Consider the following 12562-nt stretch of genomic DNA (forward strand, 5'->3'; position numbering starts at 1 on the left):
TACTCTTTGATTTTAACAAACGCTGCAGGACACCGGGCCGTGGAACTGCCCGTGGATCACGGACGAAATGGAATTGTTTCGCAATTAAAACGAGACAAAAGGACGCAAATGCCATCCGCATGCCGCTCGCCCCTCCCCGCGCGATAGCCCCTGTCGGCTCTCTTCTACCTATCCTTCCCAGAATTCCTCTTTTTCCCTCTGATCCTTTCGTCCGCTCTCTGCCCATCTTTCTCACTCACCCGTTATTAGAAGCCCACAACACCCCGTTCCGATGGCTGAGCCAGTGGTGCAGCATCGCTGCGTTTCTCTAAAGGAAATGTGGATGGCCTCATTAGTATGTACAAGCCGATATCTGCTTATGAATATGCATGAATGAAAGCACTCTATCAAAAACCTGCACAACAGATGATTTTTATGGCATTCCCACTGCAAATTTGCAGTAAAACTAATTTTATATCCTTTTTGTGCTTAACTGAGAGCAAAGTGACATGTTAACTGGTTTGTTGTATCACGGTTCTGTGATTGTGTTGCGCCTCATAATCCAAGTGCTGTCCATTCAGCCCACGTAGTCCCTTCAGCTGACTGCTCTTCAACTGAATTTAGATTAGCATTTGAACACAAATACACACACAAGCACATACACACATTCACACACACACACACACACACACACACGTATATGTACATGTGTGGATGTGGGGACAATAAAGAGGTGCAGGCATGTTCATTTGTAGAGCAAGCTTTCTGCGACTCGGCAGAAAAAACGTTTAAGTATTTTTACAACTGTCTTGCATGACAAAGCATGTTGCAGTGAAAATATAATATAAGTATGATTTATTTTATTCTTATGAAGATCCCTTGTAGTGAAGGTTTCAGCACAGTCATGTAGTAGAGGCAGAAACTATGGGGATTTACAAGACCAGGCTTGGTATGGTGTTGGATACTATCTAGTTTGTAGGTGAACCGAGCACTAGGTACACTTTAGTGGCAGGAAAATGGCGAGCATTGTTGGGCTGAATGGCCTCTTCTCATCATGGCATGTTATGACAATTTTCATCACTTTACGTTCAAACAAACGCCTTGTGTTCTCCTTCCCTGTATCAACTCAACACTCACACTCCTAGCATCTGTGTCCCTTCACACTCCACAAAGAAAGTAATTTTACAAACTTCTCAAATTCAACTTAATGTATTATCACTCTCTCTCTCTTTCTCTCTCTCTGTCTGTCTCTCTGTCTCATGCTCTCTCTCTCTCTCTCTGTCCCCCTGCAGCCTCATATCTTCCAGACGGTACTATTTTGAGGTTCTGCATAAGCAAGATGACAAGGGCTCAGATCATGTGGAGGTTGGGGTAAGTCTGAAAATCTCAGGATGAGTAGCACTGGGTACCAGCTGTAGTCAGTGTAATGTTTGACACAGTTTAGAGTCTATAGGGGCCTAGAACAGAGTCCATAGGGGACTATAACAGTCCATAACAGTCTGCAGCTTTTCTTCAGGTGAGAATGAACCAGGTGGGTTATGTGAGGGACTTACTGTGTCAGTAATTTGTGGAGAAATCACACCTACGTGTTTTTGCACATAGTCAGAGTGACTCACACCTCTCCAGTAGGGCCTGGTAGGTATTTCTTTTGCTTGAGCGATTCGCTTTCTGAATTTTTTTGTGTTCTTTTTTGAATATATATAAAAGAGGCCAGAGGCTTATCCACAGCTCCTGGCTAACACTGCATATGGGATCTCCCACTTCCCCTCGCCATTCGGTCTCTTGTTCCTCTTAGCGTAGCGCACAGTATATATTTAGGCACTGGAGGTCCTCTAGGCCCACGCTCAAATTCCAGAAGCACTTTGTTGCCATGGCACTGATGAAAAGACACTGATGAAAAGACTGTCAGCTTATATCCTTGATTCCGTGTCTAATTTCTGTGTCTTTCCACCTGACGGGGGGGGGGGGGGGGGTTAGGTTGGTAGGTTTTATGTGTGCGAGTGCAGTCTTGCAGGTCTACTGTTCTTGTGCTGTTCGCTGACTGTGGAGGACCGTCCATCAAAGATGGCGGCTTAAAAACTTTAAAGAGCACTTTGTGCCCTGGGAAGAAGAATTTCCATTTCGCTTGTTGTGAGAAAGCACCATCAATGGTAATGACACGGTTTATATTGTAGTCGTGATCATTATCATCATTGCTGCTTTGCTGTGTAGCTGCAAACGTTATGCTACCGCCTTTATTCACGGTTATATCATAATAGGAAATGGGATGAAAGGCAATTAAACTGTGCTGAGGGGAAGCACTAACGAGCCAAACACTGCTCTAAGTCTCTAACTGCTGCCTGAATCTCTTCTGCTACATGGTCCGGGTTTGATTTAGCGCTCTAATACATTTTAAAGCCTGACAGACAGGGTAGATTTACTGTGGCTTGTCCGCCGGTCTTTTTATCCGACAGCCGTAATAAATCTGAAAGGCCGAAATCTTCACTTTTTAGCAGTAGAAAGGCAGCGCAGATTAGCCATATCTCTCACATTACTGCGCTCTCAAAGCCTCCTGAGATGTCTGATACCAAAAGCAATATCAGAAGAGGAGCCGTCCCTGGGCATTCTGGGAGTGTAAAGTATTTCATTCAGACGCTCTGTGCAGGATAAATGCCCACGCGAAGTCAGAGCCCTCAGGAGACGTAACAGGAGATCTGTGGCTTCTGTCCCTTCCTGTTTGTTCATCAATAATGGAGCTGCAGATGATCTGCATGCATCTGATAGGCTGTGAGACACAGAGATGCATTAAGAGCAGGAAGTGTTGTCTGTGTGTGGGGGGGATTTGGGGGTGGGTGGGGGGGGGTAGCGATGCTCAGGTGTTGTGGGGCACACAGGTGTTCAGAGTTCAGGTTACATACCAGTGTCCAGAGAGAAGATTCAGTGCCCCTGCTGGCCCAGCAACATCACTCACAGCCACAAGGTGGTTTTCAAGTTCCTCCATCCAAATTCAAACAAACCTGCCCCTGCTTAGCTTTGACCACCGGGGTATAACACAAGACTGATCTAAGTACAGCTGACAGCTTTATGGAGACCAGAGGTTGTGGATTAACACATTAAGTATAAATCAGCTGTTTTAGTGTTCCCTGCCTGCCAAGCGCATAAACGCAGGCTCATGCCATATAATCTGTACTTCCCCAGTACCAACCCTCTCTTTTACTGTAATAATGTACAACTAGTCATATAATTCACAATAGAAACCAATAATATATCTCTCTGTGTGATAACCCAGTACTACCCCTTTTATTCACTGTAATAACACAATACTGACCCTCTTATTCACTGCAATAACCTAGTACTAACCATCTAATTGACTATAGTAACCCAGTACTAACTCTCTCATTATAATAACCAGGTACTTACCCTCTTATTCACAGTACTGAGTCTACTGAGCCTTTTATGCACTGCAATAACCTAGTACTGACCTTGCTATCGACTATAGTACTGTAACTCAATGCCAACCCTCAGAATGTACGCTTTGCTTTGATTCACCTGTAACTCCTCATGGGAAATGCATTGACTGAAGTGTTTTGATGTTCAAGGAGCCACAATGCTTATCCATGCACGCATAATCTAGGGTATTAATATTCATAAAGATAATCACTATCAATTACTGTTCTCTGTAATCTTTTCACCAAACTCCTGACCTCTGACAGGGCCTCGAAGCCCCTCTAGAGCTGAGAGACTGGTCCTCAGTCACACCGCTGACACGAACACGTTAGTAAACACGAGTCACGTTTGCCGGCATCGTCACTGAGCCCAAACAGCAACACGACTTGCAGAGAACTGTCAGCCTCCGAGGGCGAGGGAGAGAGAGGTGGGGTGGATCAGCCACCGCAAAAAACACAGAAAAGCATTCACGCGGCTTCAGTTCCTGCGTTAGCGAACCGGGGCATTCCAGAGGGGTAGGCCGCGAATGCTGTTTGAGAATACTGAGGGAGAATAGAGAGAGCGAGGAGGAAGAGAAAGAACTGTGTCAGGAAAAGGTTTCTTTTGAAACAGACTCCCCTCCCCCTGCATTTCTGCCTGAAAGCATGGAACAGAAGCACCAGTGGAAAGGTTTTACTCTTGACGAGAGAAACACCAGCAACAGCATGCAGCCAGTACAGGGATTTGCACAGATGAGAAGATGACGCAGGTCCCCCACTCCATTTTATCCCTTGTTCGGTTTGTTTTATTAGTTTTTTTTTATTTTTTATTTTTTTATTACACCTCTGCACATGGATGACTCATTTTTTTTTTGTTGAGTGTTGGGGGCCAGAGAACAGACTGTGTTCTGCTTCAGAGCACAGCTCGTCGAGCAGCACAGGAGCAGAGCGCAGCACTTAGAGCATTGCGATCTCATACACTGGTACGGCGGATGAGCTAATTGGATGAGAAATCTTTGTAGTTGTTCGGCTGTCAGAGGATCTGCTTACTGTTTCAACACACATCTGAGACTCTGCATTCCTCTGAAAAAGCAAAAGGTGCTCTTTGGAGGCGGTGTGGTATTCCTTTGTCGTAGCGGTTAGCCATAGGAATCTGTTTGAGTCTGAAGTATCGATCGGCCCCCAAAGGTGAAAAATAATAGCTTTGAGAAGTTCTCCTTTCGTGTACCATATTCAGGCATGAGGATCGTTATAGTCTAAACTTGACTGTTTTTGTTTTTTTAAAACTTGATTAACTATGACCATTGTTTTGTTGTGGGTGTGCATGCGTGTGTGTGCGTACATGTGTGTGCCTATATGTGTGCGTACATGTGTGCCTATATGTGTGTGTGCATGTGCGTGTGTGTGCATGTGCGTGCGTGCGTGTGTGTGTGTGCGTGTGTGTGTGTGTGTGTGTGTCCATGAGGGGGTTGTCTCTCAGAGGCCCATGCTGGCCAGCCCAGGACCCCCTTCGTCCACTCGGCCCCTGTTATTGACTGACACCTCAGGACTTATGTGGGCGTTGTCTGCCCCACTGATCTGACATTGTGCCGCAGCTGCATTTTTTGATCCCCTAAAGGCAGTCATCACCTTGAGCAGAAGGATGCGGGCGAGATGGAGAGAATACTGAGTGCAGTGCGCTCCCTCAGTCTGTGCAGCTGAATGCATTTCACTGTCTCTAGTCTGTGCAGCTGAATGCATTTCACTGTCTCTAGTCTGTGCGGCTAAATCCATTTCACTGTCTCTAGTCTGTGCAGCTAAATCCATTTCACTGTCTCTAGTCTGTGCAGCTAAATCCATTTCACTGTCTCTAGTCTGTGCAGCTAAATCCATTTCACTGTCTCTAGTCTGTGCAGCTGAATGCATTTCACTGTCTCTAGTCTGTGCAGCTAAATCCATTTCACTGTCTCTAGTCTGTGCAGCTAAATCCATTTCACTGTCTCTAGTCTGTGCAGCTAAATCCATTTCACTGTCTCTAGTCTGTGCAGCTAAATCCATTTCACTGTCTCTAGTCTATGCAGACAAATCCATTTTACTGTCTCTTGTGCTCAATCTGTGCAGCAAAATGCAGTGTTGTACTCAATCAGTCTGTGTGGCTCAATGCAGTCTATTCCTTCAGTCTGCAGAACCTAATGCAGTATTCTACCTTAGTCTGTGCAACCAGCTGTATGAGGATATGAATATGACTATGTGTATATGTGTTTGTTTTTGTGTGTGCATGCTTGTGCGTGCATTTTTGTGCATTTTTGTGTGTGTGTATGTGTGTGTGTGTATGTCTGTTTCTGTTTCTAAGTACACAATTGCAACAGTGTAATTACAGTCTTGGCCTTCATTGAAGGAAATGACCCGTCTTCCTTGATTACAGCCACGTTAATGTGAACTGACACAGTAATTGCAGAATCTCTTTAAAAGGAACTGTTGCCTGCCCTGTCCCTAGCTGTGTTACCATGAGCATTCCACTCATCACTAAAGCCTCTGCCCTGTGCAAATAACACCCTGACCATAACATTGCAAATAACACTGAACGGTGATGAAGGAAATCATTGAGCGGACTGCAAGGGAGAGCCAGGCTCAGGTGTTCTAGTCTGACCGTCCAGACATTAAACAAATTTAGCAAAGAGAAATTGAGTTTCAGGTAAAGGTCACCTGAGTTCAGACACTGGCAGGAATTCATGGGAGTAAAGTGTGAACCGGAATAGCACATTGATCTGTAAAACCATCCGTCTGAAGAACATCTCTATCCCCGTAAAATACAGCACACTCAATAAAAACACCCCACTCTCAGAAACACCCCACTATCAGAAACACTCCACTCTCAGTAAAAAACACCCCACTCTCAGAAACACTCCACTCTCAGTAAAAACACCCCACTCTCAGTAAAAAACACCCCACTCTCAATAAAAACACTCCACTTTCAGTAAAAACACCCCACTCTCAGTAAAAACACTCTCAGTAAAAAAACACCCCACACTCAATAAAAACACCCCACTCTAAGAAACACCCCACTATCAGAAACACTGCACTCTCAGTAAAAAACACCCCACTCTCAGAAACACTCCACTCTCAGTAAAAACACCCCACTCTCAGTAAAAAACACTCCACTTTCAGTAAAAACACTCCACTCTCAGTAAAAACACTCCACTCTCAGTAAAAACACCCCACTCTCAGTAAAAAACACTCCACTTTCAGTAAAAACACTCCACTCTCAGTAAAAACACTCCACTTTCAGTAAAAACACCCCACTCTCAGCAAAAACACCCCGCTCTCAGTAAAAACACTCCACTCTCAGTAAAAACATTTCTCTCAGTTAAAACGCCCCACTCTTATGCAGCGTACTGTCAGTAGGGATCCCTCTCTTAGTAAATCCAGCCGTCTCTCTGTGGAATGACCCCTCCCTCAGTAAACGCGCCCCCGTACTGAAGCAGCTCTTTCTCACCGCTCTGTTCTGTGCCCTCCTTTAGTGGCGCCCTTTTCTGCCTGGCCTGAAGTATGAGGTCATCGACTCTGCGTACATCTCCCTGTACACAGGTAAGCTTGATCTCCCGTTACACGGGTACATCCTAACTCCGCCTCACAGATAAGCCTAATCTCTGGAACATTTGGGAACCCCATTTGTTTTTGGAGGAGTTGGGGAAGGGGAGGCGGTGCTGCGCCAGAGAAAGAGATTAGAGCATTTATATCCTCATTTTTAAAAGATAATGGGGATATAAATGCTAACAAGAACATAAAGCTTATAGTCTTTTCTGATGAGGGCTTTTAAAGGAATTTACACTATGAATTTACTGTTAAATATTCTGCATTTCCAAGTACATTAAGATACCCACCCTGCTCCCCTTCTGTTTCCAGAGTGAAATAATAGTGTTTTATTGCCATATGTAACTAGTACAATGGAATGCTTGCTCCCCACTCACTCACACAGTGTAAGCATAAAAAATTTAAGAGCAATAAGTAATACGCAGGATAAACAAATTCAAATGCATGACAGTACAAGTGACCAATATAGTGCAGTTTAAATTAAATTCCATTGTGCAATATAGGAGTGAGAATAAAGATGTATGGTTTTTACATTGTCACATTGTGCAAAGCACAGCATAGTAATAGTTCTCCATAAAAATCTGTAGTGAAGCATGCGCACAGCTTCATGATGTTCATTTGGACATTTATAGCTATTAGTACTGGTGTTCTGAGAGTGTGAAGCCACTGGCTGAGGGATGTTCATGATGCAGTATAAATATAATAATAAAGGCATATGATACTGAAGTCAGAATTAAATTGATATCACATGAGATACGTGATACATTAATAACATTGCAACCATAAAATATTGATGTGATAACATACCTAAATGTATCGATGTGACATTACATAACTAAATACACAGTGCCTTGTGTCTCTGCTTTTCATTTTAAAAGATTCTTTTAATAAAGCTGACTCACTAGGGAGAATGATCATTTTATAACGGACTTTTTTCACTCTAGTTTTGATTCTCAAACCCACACACAGTTCTACAGAACTTCAACAGAGCTGTCTTGATTTCTGTCAAAATCAAAGTTGTAACAAAGCAGTGATTTGTTTATTTTTTCTCTGGACTAGATATCTATTAAGATTGCCATTGAGTTCTCTTAATTATTCATATTGGTCAAAATGCCACAGCCCACACTTATTTTGTTCACATAGTTTTGATAGTCTGTTTTTGCTTTTCATTTCCCCCTGGTATTCTTTGTTATTTCTGACTTTTAACAATAGCAACCAAAACAGAAATGTTTTTTCTCTAAGCATGTTTGTAACAATGTTTTGTGACAGTATAAAATGCACAATAGAAATGAATGATAAATATAAATGAATTTTATTCTAGTGTGTCGTAGTGTATACAGTAGAAGTATTTATCAGAGTGTTCTATGCTGTTGAGAGTGTGCCCGGGTATATAATATGTGTGTTAATGTAATTCGGTATGTAGTACTGAGCTGTAAATTGCACACTATTGTGCAATAGGGTGTACACAAATGTACTGTAGTTTTATATTGGTGTATGTAAGTGTTTAGCAGAGTTTCTTATGTTGTATGTGTTTTAATGAGCTGTACCGTTCTTTGACATGTATTAGTGAGTTTTGACATGGACTTTAAGTATTAATACATAAAATGGACTTTTGAGTATTAATATGAACTAGACTGTATTGGGAGTGGCATGGTGGTGCAGTGGGTCGCCTCACAGCCAGAAGGTCCTGGGTTTGAATCCTTTCGGTGTGGAGTTTGCGTGTTCTCCCCGTGTCCGTGTGGGTTTCCTGCGGGTCCTCACAGGTTTTCTCCCACAGTCCAAAGACATGCAGGAAGGCTGATTGGAGACTAAATTGTCCATGAGGTATGAGTGTGTGAGTGAATGGTGTGGGTGTCCTGCAGTAGATTGGCGGGCTGTCCAGGGTGTATTCTCTGCCAATGCACTCTGGGATTGGCTCCAGCACCCCCCACGACCCTGACCAGGAATTAGCGGGTGCAGATAATGGATGGACTGTATTGGCATTAGTTCATGTGTATCAGAGTGTACTAGTGTATATTCAGTATATTCATGAAGTAAGAAAACAACCAAAGTTCTGCCAGTGGCGTTCCCTTGTTTGTTTGCATCTGCCAAATCCACCCCCCCCCCCCACCCCACAGTGCTCTCACACTTCACAGCTGCATTGCCATATGCATTGGAGCACTGCTGTTGTAAGAACCATTTCAGTGCAGCAGTGGTGAAGCTAAGCATTCTATCTGACGGATCGATTTGCACACACAGGGTATTTAGCCGTCTGTCCAGGCATTGTTAATAAGTCAGTTCTACACTTGATTAACAAACAAGGAAGTTGTGGAAGTTCTGCAGGCCTGTGGAGTTAACGAGCCTGGCTGAGCTGAGCTGTGCTCCCCAGTCCCTGGGCGATGCCGTGTCTGAGGTCAGGCACAGTCCATGAGCATGAGGGACTCGTTCATCCAGGAGGAGGGTGACAAGGAGAGCAAACTGAACCGACTCTCTAATGTCAGCCTTTCAATACACTTACCCCCTGGTCCACCTCCAGACACCCTGCAGTGGGAGGTTCCCACGTCCCCCGTTCCCTTCGCTCGCCCCGTCACTCCACAATGGAAGAGGAGTTGGGGTTTTTTCCTCTTAATTATAAAGCACGTCTCCCATCTGGGCCACCCCGCGATGCTCCATAAATCATACTTCCACTCTCCGCCTGCCAATCGATACCATTAATTAAAGACTCTTTTCTGTCCGTGGCCAGCCAGCCAGCCCGGATGCCTCTGAGAGCCTTCACATCATGGAGAGATAAGCTCTAATGAAGGGGTGGCTCCGCTCTCGCCAGCTCTCCACGGTCCCCCAGCTGCTTCCCAGCATGCCTTGCTGCACTCTGGCTGAGCCGCAGGGATCCCGCGACTGCGTGCTGTGCGTGGACACGCGCGGCAGCGGGGTCTCTCAGCGGGGAGCCGCGGGGATGTATTTATAGCGCCCCTCCCACGTGCGGGGAGCCGCGTGTGGCCGTCTCTCTACGCCTCCGCACAGCGCTCTCCTGTCACCCTTCTCTGTCTGCTTCTCTCCACCTTTTCATTTCGGACCTCCACTGATCTCTCCTTTTTTACGCTGTCTGTGGTGAGGTCGCCAGTTTTGACTCCCCCTTTTCAGGAACTGAAAACTTTTAATTAACTGGGTAACTTTTACAGTTCATTCAGCTTTATTACCTGTTGCTGCTGTGAAAGTAAAAGATTTCTCCATAAGAGTTTCATATAGACCTGTGTGGGTTCCTTCTCCATCAAAGCCCACTCTGTTTCACATGGACACAGATGGGTCCCTTCTCTGTAAGGGCCCACTCATAGATTCATACAGACACTGTTGTGTCCCTTCTCCATGAGGGACCACTCATACTGTAGATTCATACGGACACAGATGGGTCCCTTCTTGGTAAGAGACCACTCATAGTTTCATACAGATACAGATGTGTCCCTTTTCCGTAAGGGCCCATTCTGGGCACACCTGGGTCCCTTCTCTGTAAGGGCCCACTCTGGGCACAGCTGGGTCCCTTCTCCATAGGGGCCCACTCTGACTCTGGGCACAGCTGGGTCCCTCTGACCGCGCCCCGCGCTCTCTGTCCTGCAGACGAGTCCAGCCTGAAGATGAACAGCGTGGATCACATCCCGCAGACGCTGGCCAGCCACAGCCTCCCCCCCCGCCGGGCCCCGGGCGCCAGCCAGCACGGAGCCGACATGCTGAAACAGGACCCCCGAGACACCTTCTACAGCCGTGCGTCTGCCCGCGCGCCCTGTCCGTCCGTCTGTCTGTCTGCCTGCGTCCCTGCCCCTCTGTCCTTTTGCCTTTGAAGAGTTGCTCCAGTAGTGTGATATTGAAGATGGGTGTGTCTCACTGGCAGACGCTGACCGCGGGGCTGTGCTCTGCTGATTAATGTGTTCCAGGGGCGCCGATGATAGACCCGTCCCACCTGGAGAGCGTGCTTCCCCCCTGCCTCTATGCGCCCACGTATGTGGTGAAGGACTTCCCCATCGCCCGCTACCAGGGCCTGCAGTTTGTGAGTCACGCCGATCTCTGCCATCTGTCTGAGGCTCTGTCTGTGCCAGCGTGTGTGTGCATATGCGTGTGTGTGTGTACGTGTGTGTGTCTGTGTGCTTGTCTGTGTGTGTGTGTACGTGTGTTGTGTGTGTCTTGTCTGTGTGTGTGTGGTGTGTGTGTGTGTACACTATGTATGGGTGTGTTAGTTTGTGTGTGTGTGTGAGTGTTTATGTGTGTGTGTATGTATGTGTGGGTGTGTGTTTGTGTGTGTGCATGGATACATGTACATGCCTGCATATTTGTGTGTTTATGAATAATGTGCTTGTATGTGTGTGTGAATGGTGTGTGCACAGAGATTTGCATTTCACGACAAACAGAAAGTGGTGATTACTGAGGATCATTAAATATCACTGATTAAAATTTTATTATGAGTCATACTTACAGTAGGTTACCATCTGAATGATTTGTGTAAAGATGCAGAGATTCAATAAAATTTTATTAACGTCATTTGAGAGGGTGACAACAGTTACAAACAACCAATTATAATTAATGTTCCCTGCATCATTGGCATATTTCTGTAATTTAAAGTCTTTGAAGCAAATGTTTTGGGGGTAGTACTAACGTATTACTATGACTGTGTCATCAAACACACACCATCCCCGTATGAAATTTCACACGTCTGTTATTTAAAAATACATTTTTTGGTACATGATTGCATGCCTGTGACTAGAAAAGGAGATTTTCATGCATTTATTTATTTTCCGTTTTAGACTAATTCGTCACGGTAAGCAGCTAAATCAAATGACATACCGTATTGCCGTTAATTCCTTTGGAGCCGCTGTCTCGCGGAGCATGAAGAAATCTCTTTCAGCTCTAACAGGATGGCGAGGCTAAGCCACTTACTCGGTGCTTTTGTAAGATAAGAGCGGAGTCCTCCAGATAGCGAAATACTATCGGAGCATTTCTATCCTCTTTGCCCAATGCTCGGCCTCTTCTCAAGCCCTAAAACCGGGCTGCTGCTGCCCCCTTTGGTCCAAAGCCTGTCATTGCAACAAGTCCTAAAGACAACAACGCTGTTTTGATGTTTTTACTGTGTTTGACTGTATATGTACGGGCTCTGAATATTGTGAATACTGGATTATTGGGGGTAGTTGATTTTATTTTTTGTTTGAAATTCATCACAATATGTCAGATGATACATGGACCTTAAAAAGTACCAGTTGTGGACGAATGCTGTGATGCATGTTCTGTACACAGTGGTTATTAATGTAAGAGTCTGATGCTGTCCTGATCCCTTTATTTCTCATGCACGCAGGTGTACCTGTCATTCGTCTATCCCAATGACTTCACCCGACTTACCCATATGGAGAAAGAGAACAAGTGCTTCTACAGAGAGTCACCAATTTACCTTGAGAAGTAAGCACTTCAGAGCATGATGAAATGCTTTCGTTCATCAGGAATGACTATAAATCAATATGTTATAATGATACGGCTCTAATGGCTCTGAAGTTTGGCTTCAACTTTCATAGGTTTACTGTGCTTAACACAAAGTAATACCATAGCACAGGCATTGCGTAACAGTAATAATGACTCCCTGTGGAGGCCTT

The 12562-nt window shown here is 45.0% G+C and overlaps 1 protein-coding gene across 2 annotated transcripts in view; it reads left to right on the top strand.

Annotated features, from left to right (window-relative positions):
- LOC135255654 (N-acetyl-beta-glucosaminyl-glycoprotein 4-beta-N-acetylgalactosaminyltransferase 1-like) overlaps window positions 1-12562 on the top strand; it is an 80494-nt gene that overhangs the window by 59733 nt on the left and 8199 nt on the right. For both annotated transcript variants that reach the window (XM_064337116.1, XM_064337117.1), the window contains 5 exons: window positions 1272-1350; window positions 6884-6950; window positions 10548-10691; window positions 10862-10974; window positions 12271-12371. In XM_064337116.1, the coding sequence (XP_064193186.1) occupies window positions 1272-1350; window positions 6884-6950; window positions 10548-10691; window positions 10862-10974; window positions 12271-12371 (504 nt within the window). The remainder of the gene's footprint in view (window positions 1-1271; window positions 1351-6883; window positions 6951-10547; window positions 10692-10861; window positions 10975-12270; window positions 12372-12562) is intronic.

The sequence above is a fragment of the Anguilla rostrata genome, chromosome 5 (assembly GCF_018555375.3).
Source record: "Anguilla rostrata isolate EN2019 chromosome 5, ASM1855537v3, whole genome shotgun sequence".
In the NCBI taxonomy this organism is placed as follows: domain Eukaryota; kingdom Metazoa; phylum Chordata; class Actinopteri; order Anguilliformes; family Anguillidae; genus Anguilla; species Anguilla rostrata.